Here is a 26,834-nt window from a genome sequence, read left to right on the forward strand (position 1 = left end):
AAATTATTAAAAAAGTTGGTAAAGAAAATATACGGTTTAAAAAAGGAAAAAAATAAAAATATGTTATTAAAAGTAAATATAATAATAAACTATTATAATATTAATTAAAAATAATAATAAAAAGCTATATATTATTATAAAAATAAAGTTACTATTCATGGCACTTCGTTAACAATATATATATAATATATATATAATATATATATAATATAATATATATACTAGGTTATGGCCCCGTGTGTTACACGGATTGATTAATAAAAACGATATAATTTATTATTTGTATATACTTATTATTTTTAATATACTCTTGATAGTTTTGATTGAACATACATGATAAATTCATAAATTATCATTAATAACATTGAATTTCATGGGACAAACCTCTAATAACATTAAATTTCATGGGATAAACCTCTTAAAATTATAAAATAGAAACAAAGTCATCAAAATTCACACCAACAAAAGTGGGGAAAAGTTGAATTAAAGAAAGAAATATTAGATTTTAATAATCTCAACTATTCGTCGTTGGCCGCTAGCAGTTCCAATTTAAAAACTGCCTGTCCCAACTATTAACATATTGGCTTCCAATGGACACTGACTAACAGAACCCTAATGTTGTTAGTCTTCCATCGCCGGAAAAGGTTCATAAAGGTCCGATCTAAGGTTACAAAAAGGTTTGGGACGAAAATGTTGAGTTTTCCGGCCAAAAACTTGAGTTTTCCGGACAAAAAAAAGTTTTCCGGCGATGAAAGAATTTACAGCGACCTCAATAATTGGAGCTTTTAGTAGAAAAAGGTTCATTTATATTTTTAAATTAAAAATCTAAAACATTAGTAGAAGCCATGAGTTACGTATTCTTATTTTATTATAATTCAATTTTTTTAATCACACTATTATAAATCACATTATTATAAAGTAAAGACATGATAAATATAAATGAAAAAAAATAGTAAAAGATAAAATTCATAGATTAAAATAATATATATTCTTTATTTGAATTTTATTAACAAATATTATTTAAATCTATTTGTTTAGGATATATTCTTTATTTGAATCTTATTAACAAATATTATCTATATCTAGATATTTAGGGTAAAAGATAAAATTTATGGATTAAAATAATATATTTTTTATTTAAATCTTATTAACAAATATTATCTATATCTATTTATTTAGGCGGGAAAAAATAGTTGAGATCACCTAATAGAGCGCCATGTGTCCCCATATGATTTACTTTATTATATGTATAGATAATATATATATAATATAATAATATAATATATATATATAATATAATGGTAGATTATGGTGAGTTTGAGTTCACGAGGTTAATGTTAGAAGAAGTGATATATTATCATTCTAAGATTCTACAACAAGATTTGGATTTATTTTAAGAACTCCTAAAATTGATAAAAGATGTGCTTAAATTTTTAAAAGATGTGGGAAAATTAAAAACTATTGAAATATATACTCAACATTGAAAGATCAAACTTAATGTCGGTCACCTCATAATATACAAGCTTTAATTGAGGAAGTAGTTGAAGAAGTGGTTGCCCTTTTGATGTGTTTGAAAGACAACATAGTTTTTAATGTCTAAAACCCTCATTTTTGTAGTTGTTTATTGCAACCACCTTGAATTGGTTAAATGTTGCATAGTGGTGTTTTGCAGGTTTTTTGGTTAAAAAGATGGATTTCCAAGTTAAAATACAAGTTTAATTGAAAAGATCAGAAGCTACTGGATCAGACCCAAGTACGAGCCGTACCATTCGGAGTCGAGTACGGATCGTACCAGGTGAAGATGGGTTAGAGCACACCGCCTTTAGAAGTTGAAACCCTAGTGGGCCCAACTGCTGACGTAAGGATATGGGTGGTGCCTGATTAATGATCGTACGTGTCGTACCCGGTTCAAAACTTGTGTGGAGCCTATAAATAGAACATTACGCACAAGAAACCCTAGTTTACGAAGTTGGGCGACTAAAAGAGAGAAAAAGGGTTGTTCAATGTTTTCATTCACATTTAAAGATCCAGAGGAGAGGACTAGAAGATCTAGCATACATGAGATCGCTTTAGTCATTCTTACTAAGTTAGAACCTTTATATTTACAATTTCCTGAATCTTATCACGTATTCGATGAAATCTTGTTATTTAGTTATGTGTATGACTAGCTAATCGCCTTATAGCCAGTTAGGTTGGATGAATCTTAGTATTTTGTTGAGTTGAATGATTTTGTTTATGAAAGTGTGATTTTAGATAAGTGTTTATCATTGAACTTGTTATGTGTATATCTATATGCTATGTATTGATCTTTGGATGAGTTTGTGTAGATACTCTAGGTCTTTCTATGGGGTTATGCATGTTTGATCTGATTAGTCTATCTCTAGGTTACATATCGATCATTAATCTAGGGCCTGAAACTTAGTAGGTAATAGATGAATTTGTCCCACGGTTGATATAGTGTATGGGTTACCTATGGGAAGAACTTAAATAAAAGAGTTTGGAAATTAGTTAGAGTTTGCTTGAAATTGAGTCATGTGGATAGGAAATCGCTCAGTTTGTAAATCTGTGCAACTAAACAATAAAAGAGGCTCTAAATCACAAAGGATAGGTAATTTACTTAGCTACTTAAAACCGGATAGTTATGTGTGCCTATAACCTTGTAGGGTAATGATCTTTTAGCAATCCACACCTCATTCATGGTTTCTACTATAATGAGTTTTCCATAAATACACAATCTGATAACATTGCAAAAGTATTAGGAGGACCCTGATCCTGATTAGTTATTCTTTCTTACATTTGATTTTTTAAAACCGTTTTTTAGTATTTTGTCTTTAATCACTTTTCCAATTCACAGTTACATAGGTTATATATTATTCAAAGGTTTAGTACTAATAGCTCTTGTATCCTAGGATTGATACTTGGTAACTTACCTGAACTATACTATATTCTGATAGGTATGCTTGCTTGTTACATGGGTAATTAGTAGTTATTAGGTCTTTTACCTTAAAACTGGTCTGTACGTTTTACTATCTAAGCACATCAAATTCTTGGCGTCGTTGTCGGGGACACATTACTATTTGTGAATTACCTAAGAGTAGTAGTTTAACCATGTTTTGTTTAGTATTCTGTTTACTTTGTTCTTTTCTGCTACTTGTGTTTTTCCTTTGTACATTAGTACCTTAGACTTTACATTAGGATGGCAGCAGAATGAACCATTCAGAGCATGTACATCCCTCTGATGACGCGATTCGGACTACCATCGTTAGACCTAGGGTGGGAGCGAACAACTTCACCATTCCACCTCAAATTATCTTGACAACTCAACGCTCGTGTCAATACAGTGGACTTGAGATGAAGACCCCGATTTAAAATCCAAGATGTCACTGATGATGAAGTGAAACTACATTTATTTCCCTTCTCACTCGTAAGAAAAGCTCGTTCATGGCTTAGTTCTTTAGCACTTGGTTTTGTCACTACCTGGGCAGACATGGCATAAAAATTTCTACATAAATTATTTTCTCCATCTAAAACAATCGTTTAAGAAGTAGGATATACGCTTTTGAGCAAGAAGATGATGAAAGCTTTTTGGATATGTTGGATCCTGATGTGCGTGAAGTGTGTTATATTTTTAGATATATATTTAAGCCCTTTTTACACTTTTAGCCAAGTTTTAAATTTATAAAACACGATATTTACTAACACTAAACACACATATGGGCAAGTGCACCCATCGTGGACGTAGTATAGTGTTGGTAAGATACCGAGGTCGTCCAAGGACACAAGAGCTTTTAATACCGGTTTATCCTCAACGTCTAATCAAATCAAAAGGTTAGAAAAAATGATTTAAACTAAGAAATAAAAACTAACTAAATGCTGAAAAATAAAATAAAATAAAAACAGATAGACAAGATGAATCACTTGGATCCGACACGTGTATTAGTATAACCTTTGATTATTTTCGCACTTTTGCACTTGTTTAAGATATTATCTTAGTTATTGTAGTAGGCCCCTCTTTTGAAGGCGACGTTACCCTCAACCCAGTAGTTTGAGTCAGCAAGGATACAATCCTAAAGGGTCGGATTATTGAAAGATAATGAATTAAGTTATTAATGCAAATTGTGGTAGGCCCCGCTTTTGGCGGTGACGTTACCCTCGGCTAAGTAGTCTGAGTCAGCAGGGATACAGTCCTAAATAGCCGGGTTATAGTATTAATAGTAGTTAGCTTATGAGGGGGTCAAAGAGTTTGGATCCCCGCCATCCAATACCTATGGGCATTGAAGGAGATCCTACTAAATTTGACCCAGGTCCCAAGCAGGACCTCTAAACGCTGAACAAGGGCAAGACCTTTACCAAACCGTTCTCTTAACCCCCGACCAGGTAGCCAACATACCTCCATATAGACCGTGGAGATATGAATGGTGAAAATCTTTTATTTTATATAGACAGTAAAATAATGCCAAGACACCACGGACAAACGATAAGGAAAGATCACCTTCAACATAAGTAACTAGTTATTAAAGTCATTAATACAAAACCAAATAAAAAGTGCAAAAGATTAAAAATAAAAAGTATTATACTAAACACTTGTCTTCACCAAGTGATGTAAGAGACTTAGGCAAACATGGCCTTGATTGTCAAGAACTCTTACGATCAATCTTGGATCCCGAGACGACTCACACACTCTACGATGGACAATGGATGATGGTGGTGGATGATGGTGTTATGGTGGTGGTGGGTGGTGGATGAGGTGTGAGAGAGGTGGTGTGCCAAGGGATGAGGGAGAATGAAACCAAGCTCCTCTATTTATAGGCTGGACAGAACGCTGGACACGGCCCCGTGTCCACTGGACACGGCCCCGTGCCCGTCTGACACTCTCTCTCTTCATTAATTGTAATTGCGAATTACAATTAATGCGCCTGCTGTACTTTCAACACGCCCCCGTGCCCGCTGGGCACGGCCCCGTGGTGAGCAATGGAAGCTTCTACTGGTTTGTCTTTTCTGCTGCTTCCTGGGCACGCCCCCGTGTTCGCTGGACACGGGGCGTGTTCAGACTCTGTTTTCTTCTCTTTGTTTTGGGAGGTGCCGTTGAGGGTCCGGGCAGTCCACTTTTGTTCCTTTTCTTGTATTTATGGTAGAATTAGTGGTCTTTTTGCTTCTTTTGTGATTTTGAGCTCATTTCATCCTGAAAATACAAAAGGAAGACAAAAACACTCTTTTTCCAACATTAGTACTTAAAAAGGGTTAGTTTTATGCCTTAATTGATGTGTTTTATATGTTGCATTTTACACACATCAAATACCCCCACACTTGAACTTTTGCTTGTCCTCAAGCAAAACTCTTTTAATGTGGCTTACACTCCCAAATGGAATAGGTAGAAGAGAAGTTTTTTAGCTTGTCCTAGAGTGTCGGGAATCCAAGTTTTTTTATAGGTTTTATTTTTATTTTATTTACAATCCTATTCGTTATGATTTATTTTGAACTTTTCATAAGATAAACTACTTATTTTGGCATAACATGCCTTATCAAAATTCCATTTATATACAAGTTCACATACCTCACGGGAGATCACTCAATCACTCGGCCGAAGGTGTATATTTAAGTGAATCGCTCGAGAGCGGCACGGACTTACGTTTTCCATAGGCTTGCCAAGCGATCAATCCTCCTCCTTTTTAACTTTTTACCTTTGTAAATATTAAGAGGACTTTTGGGGTGAAGGCTTGGGTTTAAAGGTGGGTGGTTGGTTAGTGGTTAGTAAAAAGGGCGAAAATCGTAATAAGTGTCGGTTTTCATAAAATACCTTATTTTTAGTGACATTTATTTTTGAAGTATTTCTCCAAACAAGCTTTTGTAGCTTTTGTTTGTTTTTGACTTCATTATTCATATATTTTTTTTTTTTCGTCACGTAGAGGGTATGTTTATGAAAAACCGAGCTTGTTACTAAAATAAGGGTGAAAAAATGAAAAAGGTTTTTGGTGGGTAAAAAAAAAATTGTTTTGGGGGTAATGAAATGAAAGGTTTAGGCTCAAAGGGGTTTTTCTAGGGGGATTTTGGGTAGGTAAAAAAAATGAAAAATAATGGTTTTTGAAAGAAAAATAGTTAGTCCTAATGCCTCCATCATTTACTTACTTGGGTTTAAGTTGGTAAGGACCGGGAATGTATCGTCGTGGCAAGTTCTAGATTTGTAAAGACCGAGCGGCTATTCACACAAGAAACGAAAAATGAGCATTTAATCTAGATATGTATATTTTTATGCTCAATAAAGGCTCAAAACTCACTTTTGTGGGAATGGGTTTTTAATGTGACCAAGCATATATAATCGAATTTTAGCTAGACTTGTTATACCGTTTCATAATTTTCTTATGTTAGTTCTTTTTATCACGACGCTATCGGTTGTAAAAAAAAATATATAACCCTTTTATAACTTGTTATTCCCAACTTAAACTAAGACAAGTAAATAAAATTTTTTTTTTTTTTTTTGAAAAAAAAATTTTGGGGTGTTTAGCGGTTCCAATAGAGTTTTGTGTAAGGCTTGTTTTAGGATTTTGCAAAATTTCAAGGTTTTAGCACCCCCCCCCACACTTAAATTACACATTGTCCTCAATGTGTCCAAAAATAAAGTTTTTGGTTGATTAGAATATGTAAAAGTGTGTTTAAAAACAAAGATTTGTGTTACTGGCACTCTGGACACGGCCCCGTGTTGACCGGGCACGGCCCCGTGGTCAAGTGCCAGTAACAAAAATTATAGAAGTGAAACAGAAGCCTGGACACGGGGGCGTGTCCGCTGAACACGGCCCGTGTCCAGTTACCTGAACTGGGTGATTTCCTGCAGGGGGCTCAGCACGGGGCCGTGTTGGTTGGGCACAGCCCGTGTGGAGCCTTCTGTTATGGAGATTTTTGTCGGTTTGTTCTGTTCTTCTGCATGGTTCCATTTTTTTTCTCGTTCCCTTTTTCATCCATTACCACCACGAGTCCATAAATCATAAAAACCATCATAACATTGCTAATAGAGAGATTACATAAAGATAGTTAATTAACTAAGGGGTACATAAGGTTATCATAAAGGTTCTACTTATTTAGGAAAATTTCGGGAATAGCTTCCCGATGTAGAAACATTCTTCAGCCCATGGCTCCTTGGTTTTCACTCAAAGCCATTCTTCTATCTCCCTTGGGAGGTAGAAGGTAGCCTCATTCTCGTCGGTATCTTGAGGAGGAGCGCTTACCGGGACTCCTTGCACTATCCTTGGTTGCGGTACTTGGTGCAAGGCGTGCCATTCTGCTGGGATGATAACCTCGGGTACTACATTCCACGCCCTGTGTGTTATCACCGGAACCAAAGGCGGGGAAGCAAGAAGGTTTAACCTTTGGTGCAGAAGGTTCACTTCTTGCAGGCAGCCCTCCAAACTTATCGTCAGATGATTAACGCGGTCCACTAAAGCTTCTTCTACACTTGTCAATTCGTCCACGGCTTCCCTTAAAGCGTAAACGTAGTTTACTAGGGAATCCTCTGCGGTGGACGATCTCCTTCCATTTCGGTTATTCCTTGAAGATGCTCCGCTGTTTCGGCTGGCCATTTTCTGCGAAATAAGCCGAGGATAACTAAATTTTTGCAAAACAGTACCTCGAACACGGCCCCGTGCTCAGTGAGCACGGCCCCGTGTTCAACTGTCTGCAGGAATTTTTTTGTCTAATGGTTCTAGGTTTTTAAATTATTTCTATATACTTTCGTCGTGTTATGAGCTCAGATAATTTAAAAACAAAGTTATAGAACTAACTTTAGACAAGAATCCATAGCGAAAATTCCTACAAACCTTGCATAGAAGGTTGGAATCATGGGTTTCCAAGCTTCCATGGAGGTAGGGTTTGAAAAATTTTTGGAAGAAGAGGAAATGAACAAAAGTGGAAAAGACAAGATGGTCCTTAGGAACCTTCTTTTGGTACTTACCTAGGATGGTATATGTGAAGATTCCAGGGATCTCTGCTTGGTGGAGTGGTCAAAAATGAGCAGGATTCAGGCTGCATTTAAAGAAAACGACAGCACACTGAACACGGCCCCGTGTCCGCTGGACACGGCCCCGTGTGCAGAGAAAATCCTGACACATTTTGTCCGTATTCTGACAGAATCAGCAGAAAATCTTCTGAGCGAACATGGGGGCGTGGTGGCCAGACACGGCCCCGTGTCGGAGGGCTGTTTTATGGAGTTTCGTCTTTTCTAAGGAGCTAACTTTTATCGGGTGGCTCCTGACTTGTTGGAACAACCCCAAAGTGCCTAAGATACCTTAATTGTCCTATACTAAGGCGAGAACGCAAGAGGTTGTCGGTGAGGGTAATTCCTATTTTCATTCTAGGTGGACAAGTCCAACCCTTTCCCGGGCTCTCGTTAAAGAAGGCGTATGCCGAATCGCTCAGGTCTATGTATGCACCGAACGAGGTCGATGGGGAGTCCTTCACGGCACAATCGGCACAGGGACGACTATCGTCCACGTCTTGTTTAGGAAGAAAGGTATTTTCGGGAGCAACGAGGTTGTCAGAATGCGATTCCAACATTTCCTCATGGTCATCTTCTTGGGATGGATCTAAAAAATCCTTCCTAAGTTCTTTTGACCAATTTAGAAGTAGTTCTTCTAGTTGAAATAGCTCGTCAAGGAGCATTTCTCCTAGAATGTCTGGCTGGGCGCATTCAAGGGAGAAATAATGTTTATTTTTACTTTCGCCCCTCTTAAGGTTACAAGGAATTGGTGGGTCTATATAGTGTGGCCTATAAGTGAGGAAGAAACATTTTATTTCCTCGTGTTCGCCTCCACATATTCGACACCACAAACCATAAGAGTGCCGAAAGTAAAAAGAATCATTATTACTCATGTTTGTATCAGAAATTACCAACCGCCGGGATCAAACGGTTCTGTTTTCAGCAACTGAATCTTGGGCACGGGGGCGTGTTGAGTGGACACGGCCCCGTGTTCAGCCTACTGTCTGATATAAAACAGGATTGCCAGTTCCAATGATTGGGCACGGGGCGTGTTCAGCGGGCACGGCCCCGTGCTGAGCTCTGCAGAAGCTGAAAAATCTAAAAAAAAAATCCTAAAAATTAAAGAAAAATAAAAAGATGATTAGGCCGTTGATTCCTAACTTTCTTAAAATCCTTGTGTCCCCGGCAGCGGCGCCAAAAACTTGATGTGCGTGAAGTGTGTTATATTTTTAGATATATATTTAAGCCCTTTTTACACTTTTAGCCAAGTTTTAAATTTATAAAACACGATATTTACTAACACTAAACACACATATGGGCAAGTGCATCCATCGTGGACGTAGTATAGTGTTGGTAAGATACCGAGGTCGTCCAAGGACACAAGAGCTTTTAATACCGGTTTATCCTCAACGTCTAATCAAATCAAAAGGTTAGAAAAAATGATTTAAACTAAGAAATAAAAACTAACTAAATGCTGAAAAATAAAATAAAATAAAAACAGATAGACAAGATGAATCACTTGGATCCGACACGTGTATTAGTATAACCTTTGATTATTTTCGCACTTTTGCACTTGTTTAAGAGATTATCTTAGTTATTGTAGTAGGCCCCTCTTTTGAAGGCGACGTTACCCTCAACCCAGTAGTTTGAGTCAGCAAGGATACAATCCTAAAGGGTCGGATTATTGAAAGATAATGAATTAAGTTATTAATGCAAATTGTGGTAGGCCCCGCTTTTGGCGGTGACGTTACCCTCGGCTAAGTAGTCTGAGTCAGCAGGGATACAGTCCTAAATAGCCGGGTTATAGTATTAATAGTAGTTAGCTTATGAGGGGGTCAAAGAGTTTGGATCCCCGCCATCCAATACCTATGGGCATTGAAGGAGATCCTACTAAATTTGACCCAGGTCCCAAGCAGGACCTCTAAACGCTGAACAAGGGCAAGACCTTTACCAAACCGTTCCCTTAACCCCCGACCAGGTAGCCAACATACCTCCATATAGACCGTGGAGATATGAATGGTGAAAATCTTTTATTTTATATAGACAGTAAAATAATGCCAAGACACCACGGACAAACGATAAGGAAAGATCACCTTCAACATAAGTAACTAGTTATTAAAGTCATTAATACAAAACCAAATAAAAAGTGCAAAAGATTAAAAATAAAAAGTATTATACTAAACACTTGTCTTCACCAAGTGATGTAAGAGACTTAGGCAAACATGGCCTTGATTGTCAAGAACTCTTACGATCAATCTTGGATCCCGAGACGACTCACACACTCTACGATGGACAATGGATGATGGTGGTGGATGATGGTGTTATGGTGGTGGTGGGTGGTGGATGAGGTGTGAGAGAGGTGGTGTGCCAAGGGATGAGGGAGAATGAAACCAAGCTCCTCTATTTATAGGCTGGACAGAACGCTGGACACGGCCCCGTGTCCACTGGACACGGCCCCGTGCCCGTCTGACACTCTCTCTCTTCATTAATTGTAATTGCGAATTACAATTAATGCGCCTGCTGTACTTTCAACACGCCCCCGTGCCCGCTGGGCACGGCCCCGTGGTGAGCAATGGAAGCTTCTACTGGTTTGTCTTTTCTGCTGCTTCCTGGGCACACCCCCGTGTTCGCTGGACACGGGGCGTGTTCAGACTCTGTTTTCTTCTCTTTGTTTTGGGAGGTGCCGTTGAGGGTCCGGGCAGTCCACTTTTGTTCCTTTTCTTGTATTTATGGTAGAATTAGTGGTCTTTTTGCTTCTTTTGTGATTTTGAGCTCATTTCATCCTGAAAATACAAAAGGAAGACAAAAACACTCTTTTTCCAACATTAGTACTTAAAAAGGGTTAGTTTTATGCCTTAATTGATGTGTTTTATATGTTGCATTTTACACACATCAATCCCTACTAGGAGTTGCAAAGGAATTTCCCTCATCATGGTATGGAACCTTGGATGGTTATGAGTACTTTTTATAAGGGTTTGTGTGTTCCATCTAAGAAAACCCTCAATATATTAGCTGGGGGAGTATTCTTGGATTTAACCCCTATTGCTGCTCGTTCTCTCATTGAGAAGATCATTGCGAATGATTACCCATCTAGGTGAGAATCCAAGTCTTCAAGGAAAGCTGATGTTCACCATGTTGAATCTAGTTCAATTATGTTAATCCAAGTTGAAGCATTTACTGCACAAGTTGGGAAGCTTACTTCTAAACAAGAAATGTGTAGTACATGTGGAGGATCTCATGCTACTAAAGACTCTCCTACTGCTATGCAAGCTGAAGAAGTTGACTTCATAGGTGACCAAATTAGGTATCAATTTGGTGCCGACAAAGGGAAGCCTAGGATGAGTTGGAGAGGTAATATAAATTCTTTTCCAGATGGTTACTCACAAAGTGGAGCATTCTAGCCTAGAAACTAAGGAGAAAATGAATAAGCAACATCAAGAGCTAGCTGGAAATAGAATTAAAATTCAAAATATTGAAAAAGTCCTCATTCAACTAGCTATAAAAGAGTCTAAAAGAGAGAAAGCCCAAGTAAAAGCTATTACCCTAAGAAGTGGTAATATTACTAAAGACAACACTCCCCTTTAGATGTTCATCAAGAGAATGAGACTAAGACTTCAAACTCTAATTAGAAAGAAGAGTTAATAATTAGGTAAATTAGTGAAAAGAAGAAGAAGACAAAGGTTAAAGAAAATAAGTTTAACCTTCCATATCCTAAGTGATAGTTAAAAAAGAAGTTTGAGAAACAGTATGGTAAATTTCTTGAGATGTTCACGAAGTTGCATGTATATCTTCCATTTTCGGAAACATTGGCCAAATGCCTAAGTATGCAAAATTTTGAAGGACTTACTTACTAATAAGAGAAAGTTATAAGATCTATCTACTGTGACCCTTAATGAAGAGTGTTCACAGTCTTGGGGAACAAATTGCCACAAAATTAGTAAATCCTGGTAGTTTTACTATTTCGTGCTTAATATGAGATCTCTTTGTTAGCAATGCATTAGCTAATCTAGGTGCAAGTGTAAAGTATTCGCTAAGAAAAGGGTAATATAGCCATTTAACACCGGGGGGTAATATTGCAGAGTAGAACAAAACATAGGGGGTAATAAGAAAGGGTAATATAGTCATTTAACATACCATTTAACAGAACTATTAAGTTCTTTGACGGTGGGGGTAAGAGTGCAACGTTTTCCATTAGTTGGGGGGTTAGAGTGCGAAATTTCCTTGGGAGGGGGTTAGAGTGCCAATTGGCTCTAACCCCAGAGGGTAAATTGCAATTATTTGGGATGTTAAGTCAGATTATATTCTGAGTTTAACTTCAAGTTCTTGTATAATGCTCTTAAATGACTATAATGCCCTTATGGCACTTAAAATGATTTTTAAACATGAATATACATACAAAATCTTTTACTTACTGATATGTTATGATAAATAACATATTTTAATTATTTAAACCTGGTCATAACATCAGATTTCATAAACCATCACATAAATCGTCATTTAACGACTTTAACGCCGTTTAGGCTCAATGTATGGTTTTAAACCATATTTAACAATCAGACTTGTTACCTACTGATTTTATAAATCATTTTAAATATTTTTATAGTAGGTATAAGTCATGAACTTCGAATCCCAAATAAGTTCTCAAAACTATGTGTGAAATAACCAAAATGCCCCTACGGTGCATAGTTTGGTCTTAAAGCATACCTACACATATATTTGATATCCTACTGATATTATATCATAAAATAACTATTTTTCCAGAATGTTTATGACCACAACATCAGTTTACTTGCAAGCTCCTTTTATAAGTCGTAAAATTACCAAAACGCCCTTATGGGGCTTAATTCAATTTTGAAACCTTAACGGGCATACATGTTGATATCCTATTGATATCACAACATGTTTTAAGTATAATAACATTTGGAACTTGTATATGACTCATCCAGTTACCCGTTAATGCTTATACGCGTACGGTTCGACTTATGTAACTAGTTTACATAAGTTTGCCAAAAAGGGTTTAACCTTATCATTTTAACTTCAATTTGCAGAATGTAATTAGTTTACCCATATTATACAAGTCTTCATACTTGTTGGGTTTAAAATACATTCTATTCCGGTTATCGCTTAATCTAGCGCATTATACCGTATTTCATTCTTTAAGCTAGTCGGTCTAAGTCTATGACTTAAATAGGACCCGTTAGCATTCTAATTGGTTAATATTACGATCATTCCAGACTAGAGCCTTCTGGTAAAAGCTATCTACACTTGTCTAGTTAATTATACGACTGAGTTATTTAAATCTTGCATTTGAATTGAGTTATAGCTTAGGTAAATACTTTTAACTTATTTTCCCTATACGGGCTTGGGATACGGTAAATTATTGCCGCTTGGTCGAGTATGGGATCACTTAGCCAGATTGTGGCTATCAAATTTGCATAACCCGTTTAAATCTGTTTTGTTTGATAACTTAAACATTGGGGGTTAATGACTGTGTCCTGGATATCCTCGGCTCATTTAAGTTACTACTAATGGCCACGACTTAACCACGGGGTATAGGCATACACCCGACAAATGCAAATGCTAAAATATTTTTACCCACAAGTTGGGGATAACTCCTTTGTGGGTTTATAAGTGGCGAGTCAGTTAATCATGTCACGGTTTCTATACTGGGCCCCATATGTATTGACAAACATGTAAAACTGTATACAAGATTAAAATTCTTAATTGTCCCAAGTTATAAAAGACTTTCATATGCCTTGTACACTTAAATCAATTTTGGAAATGTTTTCAAAATGTGTCAGTTAGTTGTATTTACCAGTGTAAACTGATGTATTTCCAAAAGACTAAGTTACAGGTACTATACTAAATAGGCTGGAAGCTGCTCGGCATTGATATGAGGATCTTGCAAATCCTTAGAATGCCTAAAGTCTGTTGATCATCATTTTGTACATTTATTTGATCCGCCTGTGGGTATTTCATTACAACCGTCTGTTTATTATTTTGAACTTTGAACACTTCGGTTTGTAACAGTAATTTTATTCCAAGACTTTCACTTTTCTATTCTGTGTTTATTGACTATGATGATATCAACTTACGTCACGATACTCCCCACCGGGCTCACCGGGTTGTGTTGGAAATTCGGGGTGTGACAATAAGTTGAGCTTTGCACCCAGTTCTAATGGTTCCTTTATTCCTTGTTTTGTATAGCTTTCTTGACTTTGAATAAGCATCGTCTATAACTAATGGCTTATGTCCCTCTTTCGAGCAGACAAAATATTTAGTTTTGATTATTACACCACTGTGGGTTTCACCACCTTTGCGGGAAGAAAAACCAGCTAACTAGCATATGTTTGGTAAAACATGTATGCTCGTTCGATAGAAATAAATTGCATTCCAACCACAGGTGTAGCTGATGCTTCAACCACCGGAATATAAAGCCTTTCATCTGCAAAATTAAATAAAAAGAGAAACCAACATGTTTTATATATAATGAAAACTACATGCGATTTATGGTATCATTCTATGCGAAACCAACATGTTATGAACGTGCGAATTGTTGGACTCATAACATGCGAACTTGGCATTTTGATTCTATGTTTTATACATGCGATTTATGATATCATAACGTGCGAAACCAACATTTATTCCTTTTGTCACATGCGAATTGTTAGACTCATCACATGCAAAGTTAAAACACTTTGATTCCATATTAATTACCCTCTAATAACATTAAAAACCTTCTAATCAATTACAATCATACAAAATTCATTACACCGAGTATACAAAACAATGACATTGAACATTTAAACATCTGAATTAACAAACTTACTATATGAACACTCATTGACACCATTTGCATTTGCAGAATTAGGATTTCTGACTTCCTCAATCGTAATTCTCTGATCAGCAGCCAATTGAACGTGATCACTGACGAATTCAGCATCTTCAAACTCAACATCTGTGTTCCGTCCGGTACTGCTTTGTGGATCCATTGAAAACAACAATCGATTAAACCCTAAACGCACAGAACGAAAACCGCATTGTATTGTTTTAAAAATTATGAAAATTTGAAACTGATATGATTCATAATTACCGGGATAGTGGTGTAACAAACTTCTCGCGATCTGCTTATTGAAGGAATAGTCTAATTTGCCCTCTGCAGATTGAATGGATTGTCTAATATACTCTTATGTAAGAAAAATAAACCAGGGACACATGTACGGCTGTGGGCATCGCGTACGTAATGTATGATTAGGGGATTTGAATTCTACACTTACCCTCTCTCTCTCTCTCTCTCTCTCTATATATATATATATATATATATATATATATATATATATATAGGATAATGCTAGATAAAAAACCCTAAAATTCTTAGAAAACTCTGGAAACCCAAATGGGAAGCCATTTTTACCCAACCTCCCGACATTTTTTTTTTTGAAAAAAATTACACATGTAATATACATGTTTTAGAGTGTTTTGGGCCAAAAAAAACAAAAAAGCGCCGAAGGGATTTTTTTAAAAAAAATAAACAAATTTCAGCTCCTAACACGTGTTAAGCAAAAAAGACATATTTTCGCTGAAAATTGCTGAAACTTGTTTTTTTTTTTAAAAATATCCCTTCGGCGCTTTTTTGATTTTTTTGGCCCAAAAGTCTTAAAAACATGTATATTACATGTGTTATTTTTTTCAAAAAAAAAAATGTCGGGAGCTTGGGTTTTCTCGGGTTTTTTATATATATAGGGTTTTCTATCTAGCCCTACCCTATATATATATATATATATATATATATATATATATATATATATATATATATATATATATATATATATATATATATATATATATATATATATATATATATATATATAGGAGAAGGATCCGTTAGGAACCACGGGAACCAACGTGAACACAACCAAAAATACCTAAAAAACACACAATTTTTTTTAATATTTTTTAAATTAAAATCGCTATATTTCGTTATTAAAGAAAAATTAAAATCTTTTTTTAAAAAAAATATTTTTTTGGCTACTAAAAGTAGCGATTTTTACATAAAAAAAATATTAAAAATTTTTTTGTGTGTTTTTTAGATTTTTGGGGGATTAGTTTTTAGCATTTTAGCTTGGGTGGGGGGTGGGGGAGGGGGGGGGTTAGGTGTTTTTTTTGGGTTAGGTTTGTTTAGATTTTTTTTGGTGTGTTCACATTGGTTCTTATGGTTCTCACAATAAAGGTGGTTCTCAAATGATCCTTACCTTATATATATATATATATATATATATATATATATATATATATATAGAGTAGGGTTCCTGCGGAAAGTGTGTTTTTTCTAGAAAGTCTAGGAAGCGATCTGGGCCATCCGATTGGTGTGTTTAATGGTTGAGATCATCTTAGTGGCATTTTGGTAATATGTGTGTGATAATAATTAATTGATTTAATAGATTGGGGGTATTTTGGTCATTCAACGTCTTTAAATCAATTAACAAACTGTCAAACATTAACCCACGTCCTAAAATCACGCGATTTTCTCTCTACCCACTTCCTAAAACCCTAATCCATACCAAAATTCGCTAGTTTCATGGATGAAGATAACGAAATTCGAAAAAAAAATACAAGCGTTAGTTGCTATTTAACTTGTTGATTGTGTTCTAGAACTCGAATTTTTATCATCTGCGTGTTCTTTTTCTGGTAATTTTGAGGTAAGAGATTCAAGATTATTGAAACAACGAAGAAGATTGATATTCCGATGTGTTCCAAAAAACGTTCCAATCAGGCGTCGTCGATCATAGGTGCGTTTTTTTATGTATTTTTCAAAACTAGGGTTTCAAAATTGTGTTTATTGTAATCGATCATTGCTGGCTGTTGATACCAGTGTGTTATATGCAAATATGAATTGTGTGTTTGACAATAGATTTTATATAGGTGTGTTTTACAATTATAATGACTTGTAGTTGTGTTTAAGGTAAATGTGTTTTACGGTGTGTTTATGTTGCTGTGTTTTAAGGTTTATGTGTTTTACCATTTTAATGTTGATGATGACAGTGTGTTGAAGACGAAGACACTAGGTTGTGTTGAAGACGAAGACACTGACAGCGTGTCCAGCAATCTGCTTGCTGTTAAAACACAATGTCAAGAAATCTGCTTGCTGTTAAAACACAGCGTGAAGAAATATGCTTGCTGTTAAAACACAATGTCTAACAATCTGCTTGTTGTTAAAACACAGCGTCAAGGAAATCTGCTTGCTGTTAAAACACAATGTCAAGAAATCTGCTTGCTGTTAAAACACAATGTCAAGAATCCCCCAGCAATCTGCTTGCTATTAAAACACAGCGTCAAGAAATCTGCTTGCTGTTAAAACACAATGGCCAGCAATCTGCTTGCTGTTAAAACACAGCGTCAAGAAATCTGCTTGCTGTTAAAACACACTGTCAAGAAATCTGCTTGCTGTTAAAACACAATATCAAGAATCCTCCAGCAAATTTGCTTGCTGTTAAAACACAGCGTCAAGAAATATGCCTGTTGTTAAAACACAATGTCAAGAATCCTTCAGCAATGTTTAATCTTTTTTTACGAATTCGTGTGAATATGTTGTATGGATTGTATGATTTAAAGTGAAACTATCAATTTGAATTAAATGGGATATTTAGTTTCCATAATTTTATGGTTAGTTAGTTATCCTAATTAAATAATCCATAATTAAATTAATATTCAAATTACACAATTACCCTTTTAGTTAAAATCCTACAATGCCACATGTCGCGTTCTTATTGCTTCCTAGACTTTCTAGGAAAAACACACTTTCCACCCAACTCCTACTATATATATATATATATATATATATATATATATATATAGGTAAAGGGTACTGTACAAATTCCCTTATCGTACATTACGTACGCTATAATCTCAGCCGTCAAATCATCTTCCCGCAATGAAAATCGCATGTTGTTTTTTTTTGTAATAATTTCGCATGTGATAATTTTGATGAAATAGCAGGTTGTTTTTTGTAACAATTTCGTATGTGGTAATTCAATTTCGCATGTGATAATTTTGATGAAATAGCAGGTTGTTTTTTTGTAACAATTTCGCATGTGGTAATTTAATTTCGCATGTGATAATTTTGATGAAATAGCAGGTTGTTTTTTGTAACAATTTCGCATGTGATAATTCAATTTCGCATGTGATAATTTTGATGAAATAGCATGTTGTTTTTTGTAACAATTTCGCATGTGTTAATTTTGATGAAATCGCATGTTAAAAAACCAACATGCGAAATTGTTACAAAAAAATAACATGCGATTTTCAATGCGGGAATATGATCTGACGGCTGAGATTGTAGCGTACGTAATGTACGATAAGCGCATTTGTACGATAATCAGCCCCTATATATATATATATATATATATATATATATATATATATATATATATATATAGGGGACCGCTAAAATGAGAACCACCTCGAGTTGTAAGAACCGTGAGAACTACACCGTGCGGGGCGAGGTGGACCAAAATTTTTTTTCAAAAACGTAGTTGCGTGTATTATAAACACATTTGTAAAAAAAAATTCAAAAAAAAAAATGTCGTTTGTGTAGTTTTGAGCACCACAAGTTTGTGTTTACGGGTACCGTAAATCTAACCGGAAAATTTACAGGTACCGTAAACACAAACTTGTGATGCTCAAAACTACACACACGCCATTTTTTTTTGAATTTTTTTTTACAAATGTGTTTATAATACATGCATCTACGTTTATGAAAAAAAAATTTGGTCCACCTCGGTCCGGATCAAAAAGTTCTCGCGGTTCTTACAACTCGAGGTGGTTCTTATTTTAGCGCAATTCTATATATATATATATATATATATATATATATAGGATTTATGCAAAACGGTGGAAAATGTAAGAACGGTGAAAACACTTATGGATCGTCCGATCAAAACAATCTATGGACTAGATTGGCGTGGTGGCGTTTTCGTAAATAACACGAATTCTATTAAGTGGACGCGCTTCATTAAGGGTAAATGGGTCTTTACACTTCTATACCAAAACACCAAACTAATGAATAAAACGCCATTACGGGCAAAAACACATCCCTATATAAACAAAACATCTCAGACATAAAAACACACCCCCCCGAACCTGAAACGCCATATTTTCTACTATATACCATTCATATTACAAACGCCAAAATCCCCAAAACATCAAACACACCTACTCAAAACACCATATTTTACTATATACCAATCATCTTAGAAAACGCCAAAACACTCAAACATCAAGGATTCCAAAAAATCGACGTTTCTTTCAGATACACTATTTCCTCAGTAAAACGCCAAAAATGGCAAATACTGTTTCTTGTATATTCAATATTGTTCTACGCGAAGTTTCGGAGAATTCATTCTTCCCTGAGGTGCTGTGACTCAATTAACATTTTGCTGTATGAGATGGTGTTGGTGCAGTTGTCTGTCGACTACATCTTAGTTCGAGTCTTAGGATAGGGCAAATTGTATAGTGAACAGTAAACGAGAAATCATGTTGCTTATTGGGCTTTAGATAGCTTTTGTGGCCCAATTAGATAGCAGGATCGCTCATATGGCATTAGATCTGGACCGCTAATGTGTCAATGGGCTGGACCGCTTATGTGGCAAGTGTATGGGTCGCTTATTGGACCAGGTCTTATAAGCGATCCCCAATGTCTATATATAGGGGGTCCATATGAGCGATCCAGGTAGAGAAGTCAGTGTGTGTAAAGGCGAAGCCCTGTCCATTTGTCTCCACGAGCTTGTAATCAGTCAGTGAATCAATAAAGGAGACGTTAAAGTGTGAAATCAAGCTTTACAAAGACTAATTCAATGAATTCCGCCTCTGAACTAGTCTAAGTTCTCTTCTGAACGACTCATCGGGTCAGCAAACGATCCTACAGATGGACAAATCATAAACAAAAAGATGCTGGTGTCAGACTTATGTCATTTTTGTGTTTTGTTATTGATGAATATTATAATGGCATGAAGAGACGAATGACACTGATAAGTGGTTTGAAAATACATATTCAAAAAAAAAAAACTCATGTCATTTTGTCTTTCCAAACGGCCACAAAAACACAAGCATGACAAAGTCAAACCGCCAGTAAACATGTTTCAAAGAAGAAAGAGACTGGTGACAGTGAATATTTGGAAGATTAATTGTTTCTATTTTTATTTTTATTTTTCTGTTGTTTGTTATGTATTTTTCAACTTAGAATAAAAAAATACATTATATTAATAAAACACCAAACAGTCATAATGCTTGTGAAATGCCATAATGCAGTAAAACGCAAAAAACTCCAAACTATAATAAAAGTAATTTGGAGAAGTATTATTAAAAGCTAAAAATGGAAAAAATGCCAAAAACTACTTAAAGCCAATTAAAAAACGCCAAACTTGAGAGATTGAACGTCTATAAGCCTAAAAACTCATAAAAAGCTGAACAAAAACAGTAAAAATACACACAGTAATTGAAAAGACGGCTACTTTATTAATATCATTTATTATAAATAAAATCCCGTCTATTCTTCGCGCCAAAAACATCCTATAAGAGAGACATCTCTGCACAATCAACTGATCACAAACCAAAAACAACGCCATGTTTCCTAGAAACCATTCACTTTAAAACGCCAAAAAATAGTTAAAAAAGCCACATATGCAGAACCTCGTTTCTTCTATATTGAGTATTGTTCTGAATGAAGTTTCACTAAATGGATTCTTCTTTGAGGTGGGTATCTCTATAAACCTTTGCTAATGAGATGGACAAATATTCATGAAAAAGAGACTGATGACACTGATATGTCATCATGTCACTTTGTTCTTGATGGATATATTGATGGCATGAAGGGATCAATACATTCGAGCAGACGTTGATCTTCAACATGTCACCAAACAAGTATATATCAAACCACAATAAAAGATGCCATAAAAAATAATCATCTTTTAAAGACGGGCGTTATGTAGGAAAATAAGGATCTACATAAGGTATTCAAAACAGGTTCAAAACCCAAAAAGGTTAAAAGTAGAAGAGGCTGATGACAGTGAAGATTTGGATGAGAAATTAGATTATAACTTTTTTTTTTCATTTTCTATTGTTTTGTTATCTAATTCTCTGTTGTTTATTATCTAATTTCTACTAGTAAAAAAATTGAGTATAAAACACCAAAAACTACAAACACCAAAACGCCTGATAGTTGAAAACTGTGAGAACGGATGCTAGCAAAGCACGATGTTGCTACATAAAACGCCAAACAAAGTATTACTGGGAAAAGCAACACTAATTGACAGATGAAATTGAACGAAACAGTAATTGCAAAACAGTAAAATGAATAGACAGTAACATTATTGCCAAACATTTATTATATTAAAAGCCACTACATGGAAAATTGAATTTATTTATCTTTTCAAAACGCCATAATTGCCTGTCACATTATAGGCCTGCATCCTACATGGCACAACACTTGATAGAAAAAAAAATAAACATCAAGAAAATTACTGATGTTTTTTACATTATAGGCCTGCATCCTACTTGGCACAACAATTAAAGCCATACTTAGTTAAAACACCAAAATATTTACTATGATTCTGATCTAAAAACAATAGAAACGACGTGTATTTGTTAAACGCTAAAAAATGGAAAGGTAATGTGACACACGTTTAAAAAAAGAATATGAAAGGACAAAAAAGCCCCTGCGCCTTTCTCTATGTCGCGTGACACGTGTTGGGTCAGGATGCGTTCTCACCGTTCTCACACTTTTGGACGTTTTCTCCCGATCCCGTTTCTATATATATATAGTGTAAGGTTCAATAAGAAAACACACAAAAATAAGGAACGATGTAAACAATTCATAAATAATTCATTTTTACATGTAAAAAATTAACTTTTACCTAATCTTTTGCGGAGTTTCTGAATCTAAACACATTTAGAAAACACGTTTTAATAAAAATAGTTAAAAAAAGCCTTTTTTATTTGAACGCCTTCTATTTCTATATGTATTTATATTAAAAAGCTCGTAACAAATTATGTATCTAAATGGTTTTTAGTGTTTCATGATGCATCCAAACCACCCTCTCTCTATATATACACATAGATATATAGATATATGGAAATGCTACTTTGGCATGCAAAGGTAAGTCACTTATTCTGTCCTTAGTTTTTGACACATTACTAACTCTTTTCCCTCTCAAATATATTTACAACTTACATGAAACATGATTATGTTACCAAACAACAAGGCCAAATATGGCAACTTCTCAATCTATCAGATTTTAGACCACATCATAATATTTCTTTTCAATCATTACTCATTTTTTTTTCTAAACTTAGACTTCAATTTTTGAAACTTATAATTATGACTGTTTAAAACTTAACCTAATAAAGACGTGTTGTCAACTATTTTTTATTCTCTGTACCTAACTAATTTACCAACCAAATCCACAAGTAGGATGTGTTCGTCACCTAAACAAATGATTTTTTTGACTCCATAATTTCGAACTTATAACTAGAGTCTAGAAATGAACTCATATTACCCACAATATAAAGAATATATGGTATCTAAGGCCATGTGTAGTGGTTAAACAAAATAATGCCCTCATCATGGGGCATTATTCGACACGTGGCAGTCCAGTCAACATGGGGTGTTATTGCAAAAGTGGCGTAGTGGGAATAATGTCTGATAATGCCCCTTCCAATCATTAAACAAAAAAAAGCAAACTATTTTCTCATTGGTGGGTCAAACCCAGTCAACCATTCCACAAACCATGTTAGGCGTTTTATATATAATGCCCCACCAATTTTTTTTTTCAAAAATAATGCCCTATAATGCCCTATCTAATGGGGAAGGGGGCGTTTTTTTTGCCCTATAATACCTTATAATGCCCCAATACACATGTTCTAACAAATATAATTCCAAATCTTTTGCTTTATAAATCCAATAATAATAAATATACCATTTCCCAAGCCCACCTTTAAGGTTATTTCTGTTAATTTGTATAAAAAATTTGTGATTAATATATAGGCCGCATGAAAGAAGATATGTATATATCAATAAATAATATGATGCGGGCTATGTGTTGTCACCCTCGTGTATATGCACGCGTAATTAGTTGAACTTGTCTACGTGCCAACAACTATGTGTAGTAACAAAGATTTGATTATCAATCTGAAAAATTAATATCACTAATAATCAAGATTTGTCATGAGTAATTAAGTTAAGTTTAATTTAAAAGACCATCAAAACCGAAATGTTGTAAATATTAAATAGGTATCTGATTAAAAACTTTCACAATTTTTACAACATAGGGAGGATTTTTAATTTTTGACCTAAGATATTATTTGATTATCAACCTCATTTTACTTACTGAGTTTATTTGAATATGGCTTAAATGTCTTAAACTATCATATTTAATTGATAACCATGGTAAATATTAAATAAATCATCTAATATTTGATAAGAACTGAGAAGTAGAGGGGGTTTCAAGTGGTCTATGAGAAAACTTTTATTACTTGGAGTATCTAATATTATTGCAAACAAAGTCGTTGTATTTTATCTGCTTTAAGGTATGTCCTCTTAAGTAACCGTTATGGTTCTAATCATATGATGGGCATCAAGGTGCAATTTCAAGGGGGTATAAATTGTATTCCCGTTGTTAAGTAAGGGTTCTAATCATATGATGGACGTTAAGCTACATCTAAAAATAGGTTTAAAGGATACGTGAGACTTGCTAAAAAATATGTATTTACATATCATATGTACAGGTGTATCAGTGTATATATATGATCACTACAAGAAAAAGGACCAATAGCAACGACAGCCACTATGTTGCCGCTATTGGCCTTATTCACACCCGGTGTCCCACGTTAAACACTAGCCACACGTTTCTTATCATCATCATCATCCAATATGTCGCCGCTTGGTCGATTTTCTTGTAGTGTAAATCGTGTAATTTAAACAAATGTGATGAAAGAAACACAAAAGTGTGAATGCAAGTAAAGGAATGTAGTACCTCCGTCTTATTAAAAGTGTCATATTTTGAATTTTCAAAGTCTTTATCTATAAACTTTGACTTTAATTATATATTTTTTTTTGTTATATAAAACATGATGAAAATTAACCTGATAAAAACACTTGTAAAACACACCCAAATCATATAACTTTAATCAAGTATTATCTAATACAAACAAAATTATTTAAGGTCAAAGTTTATAGATAAAGAGTTTGAAAATTTAAAATCTGGAGTAATAAAAAACCAAAATATTTTCCACTAGAAAACACATTCTTCAAAATCTTAGGCGTGACAAGCCAAAGTGGGTTACATTATCATGATGCAGATGAACAATCCCCTTAAAATTTTTCCATATCAAGATCCTCTCTAATTTTTTTTTTCTTTTTTTGGATTTTAAAATATTTTTTTACACAAGTCAACCCCACCATCCTATAACATGCACATTGTTATCACTCATGCAAAATCATAACACCATCCTCATACTCCACTGGCCCCTCATGTTTCTCTTTTTCTATCATATTCTATTCCGGCGAGTTGTAAATGTTTGAAACACCACCGTCCCGGCTGCCGGAAACTCATCCATACTCCAACTCCGGCATTTCATTCCGAGCTGCTCAACCGCATTCTTCATTCTCAGGCACATGTCGTTACTGGCACTCGTTGTAGCAACCGAAACAGTTCCTGGACAAAAAACTTTCACCGCTTTCTTCACCATGTCAGCTATATCACCATCATAGACTGATCCAACGCACTCGAAGCTAGCATAGCTGAATCCATCTTCAGGTGTCACATGAATAGTCGAGTAGCGGTCACCATCAATAGCATTCATGGAATAGCCGCATGGATCAAAAGCAAAATCGCATATCTGCGCATTAGGGTTAATACGATTAATACCTGTTGCTTCCGTCATCTCTCTTCCAGCAGAATCACCATTTTTCCCATCGTTTGGATGCCGGAAAAACTTTCGAGCTAGGGTTTGATCAAGATCCGTCATGCACACCTCAACAGTGTATAGAATATCATCAGAATATTCAACAACTGCAGCAGAAAACACATGCCATGAATGAGAAGTGAGCTTTGAGGGGATCACAGAAGCCTTTCTGTAACACAGATTTGCAGGAATGTTGTCCTCCAAATAGACAACTTCTTCATGGAAGCTAGTGTGAGGGTGGGGTTGTGCTTGTGGGAATATAAAGCTTCCACGCGTGTAACGAAGAGCAACAATGTGAAGATTAAGAGTTCGAGCAAGATGAATGAAGGGTTGAACAGATTTCAAGAGTTGTGTGGTGCCACATGTTTTGATGATGATCTTAGTAGGGTAAACAAAGAGCGATGACTCTGAAAGTACGTAAGAATCAAAGTGTTGGTTGCCAAGTGCAGAAACAACAGTACATTGTACTAGATGAAGCACTTGTTCAAGTGATTTGAAGTCAAGTTCCCGGAGACCGATGCCGATAACCGGATCATGACAGGAGAATTCAAGCTCTAGGCGTTTTTCAAAGCCTTCAAAACCGGAAACAGCCATTGAAGGTGGCGAAGAAAGCTTATGAGTTATGAGTGTGTTTTGAGATGGTAGAAGAATGGAGTGGGGGGAGGGGAGTGTTATATAGGGGTGTGGTTATGGAGAGAGAAAGGGTGGTGGGAGGAGCATGCGGGCTAGACAACCAAGAGATATGATTGGGAGCATAATGAATACAAGATTTAAGCTTGTGAAGTGCTCAACAAAGATAAAGTTGGCATTGGGTCGATTGTGTCTGCTACTAATGCTATTTCACAAACTAGGTTCATCCAACTAGACACAAAAACTGTACTTGGAAAGGGAGATTTTGTAACTTTCACCTATAATATTAATACTTTTTGAATATTACACAATCTTTTTCTTTTTGTTAAAAGGAGACAAGTGTGAGTACCAGTAGGAGTGGGATTGGAACTACAATGCCTATGCATGTCCTATTATACTTACTCTATGCGGTATGGTGATGGTTCTCCCTTGGATGATGATCCGCCACGTAGGATGAGTGTGAGGATGAAGCAAAGAGGATGGAGGTATAGAAATGGGTGGATGGACCTAAAATGTATATGTAGTATGAGAGAGGGAGATTGATGGTTTTTGTCTTCTTGTGGATCGTCACCATCATCCCATACTCGACGCCGAGGACGAAGCCGTGGGGGGGGGGGATGGTATTCCCACCAGCGCCGTTCCGGAACAATCCGGGGACGGTCCCCATACCCATAAGCCTTACAAAATATAAAATCATAGTCATTGACTCGTTTCACTTTGACTATCTCCAATGTTAAGAATGCCCTTAGGCGCCTTTAACTGTCAAGTGAACTGACACATCATATCCTTACAAATCATTAAAAATTATTAAATTCCTTACAAATTGTGACTACTGTGCCTACAGTTATCACTAACCAATCCCGAATAATTTCGTTAGCAATAAAACCTTATACTTTATTTATTGGATTGTGTCATTATCCATGATATTTGCACATTTTCAATTTCAAACTCTTTAACATTTTTTGGAAAGTTATTCGTAAACTGTTACGTAAACGTAATCAGTTTAACGCAACGTATGCTCCAGAACAATGACATAAGCTAAACCTATCTTAAATACCCTTAACATAACTTAGAAATAAGTTTTGGAGGGTTCGGTATGTGAAAAATATGCTTATTTGATCACAAAGACTATTTACGACAAACTACGAAAGTCTGCCAATTTTCATAGCAACGTACACTCCGGAGCAAGAACATAAGTTAAACATACCCTAAATACCCATAATATAACTTAGAAATAAGTTTTGAAGGGTCGGTATGGCAAAAACATGTTATTTTATGC

General features: G+C 35.5%; 1 protein-coding gene across 1 annotated transcript; it reads right to left on the reverse strand.

Moving 5' to 3' along the window:
* Positions 1 to 24,227: 24,227 nt before the first annotated feature.
* Positions 24,228 to 25,554, reverse strand: LOC110868114 (S-adenosylmethionine decarboxylase proenzyme 4). The gene has a single exon (XM_022117199.2). The coding sequence runs from the start codon at positions 25,517 to 25,519 to the stop codon at positions 24,509 to 24,511; it is 1,011 nt and encodes a 336-aa protein (XP_021972891.1). The 5' UTR covers positions 25,520 to 25,554; the 3' UTR covers positions 24,228 to 24,508.
* Positions 25,555 to 26,834: the final 1,280 nt, after the last annotated feature.

This window comes from Helianthus annuus, chromosome 7, assembly GCF_002127325.2.
Source record: "Helianthus annuus cultivar XRQ/B chromosome 7, HanXRQr2.0-SUNRISE, whole genome shotgun sequence".
Taxonomy (NCBI): Eukaryota; Viridiplantae; Streptophyta; class Magnoliopsida; order Asterales; family Asteraceae; genus Helianthus; species Helianthus annuus.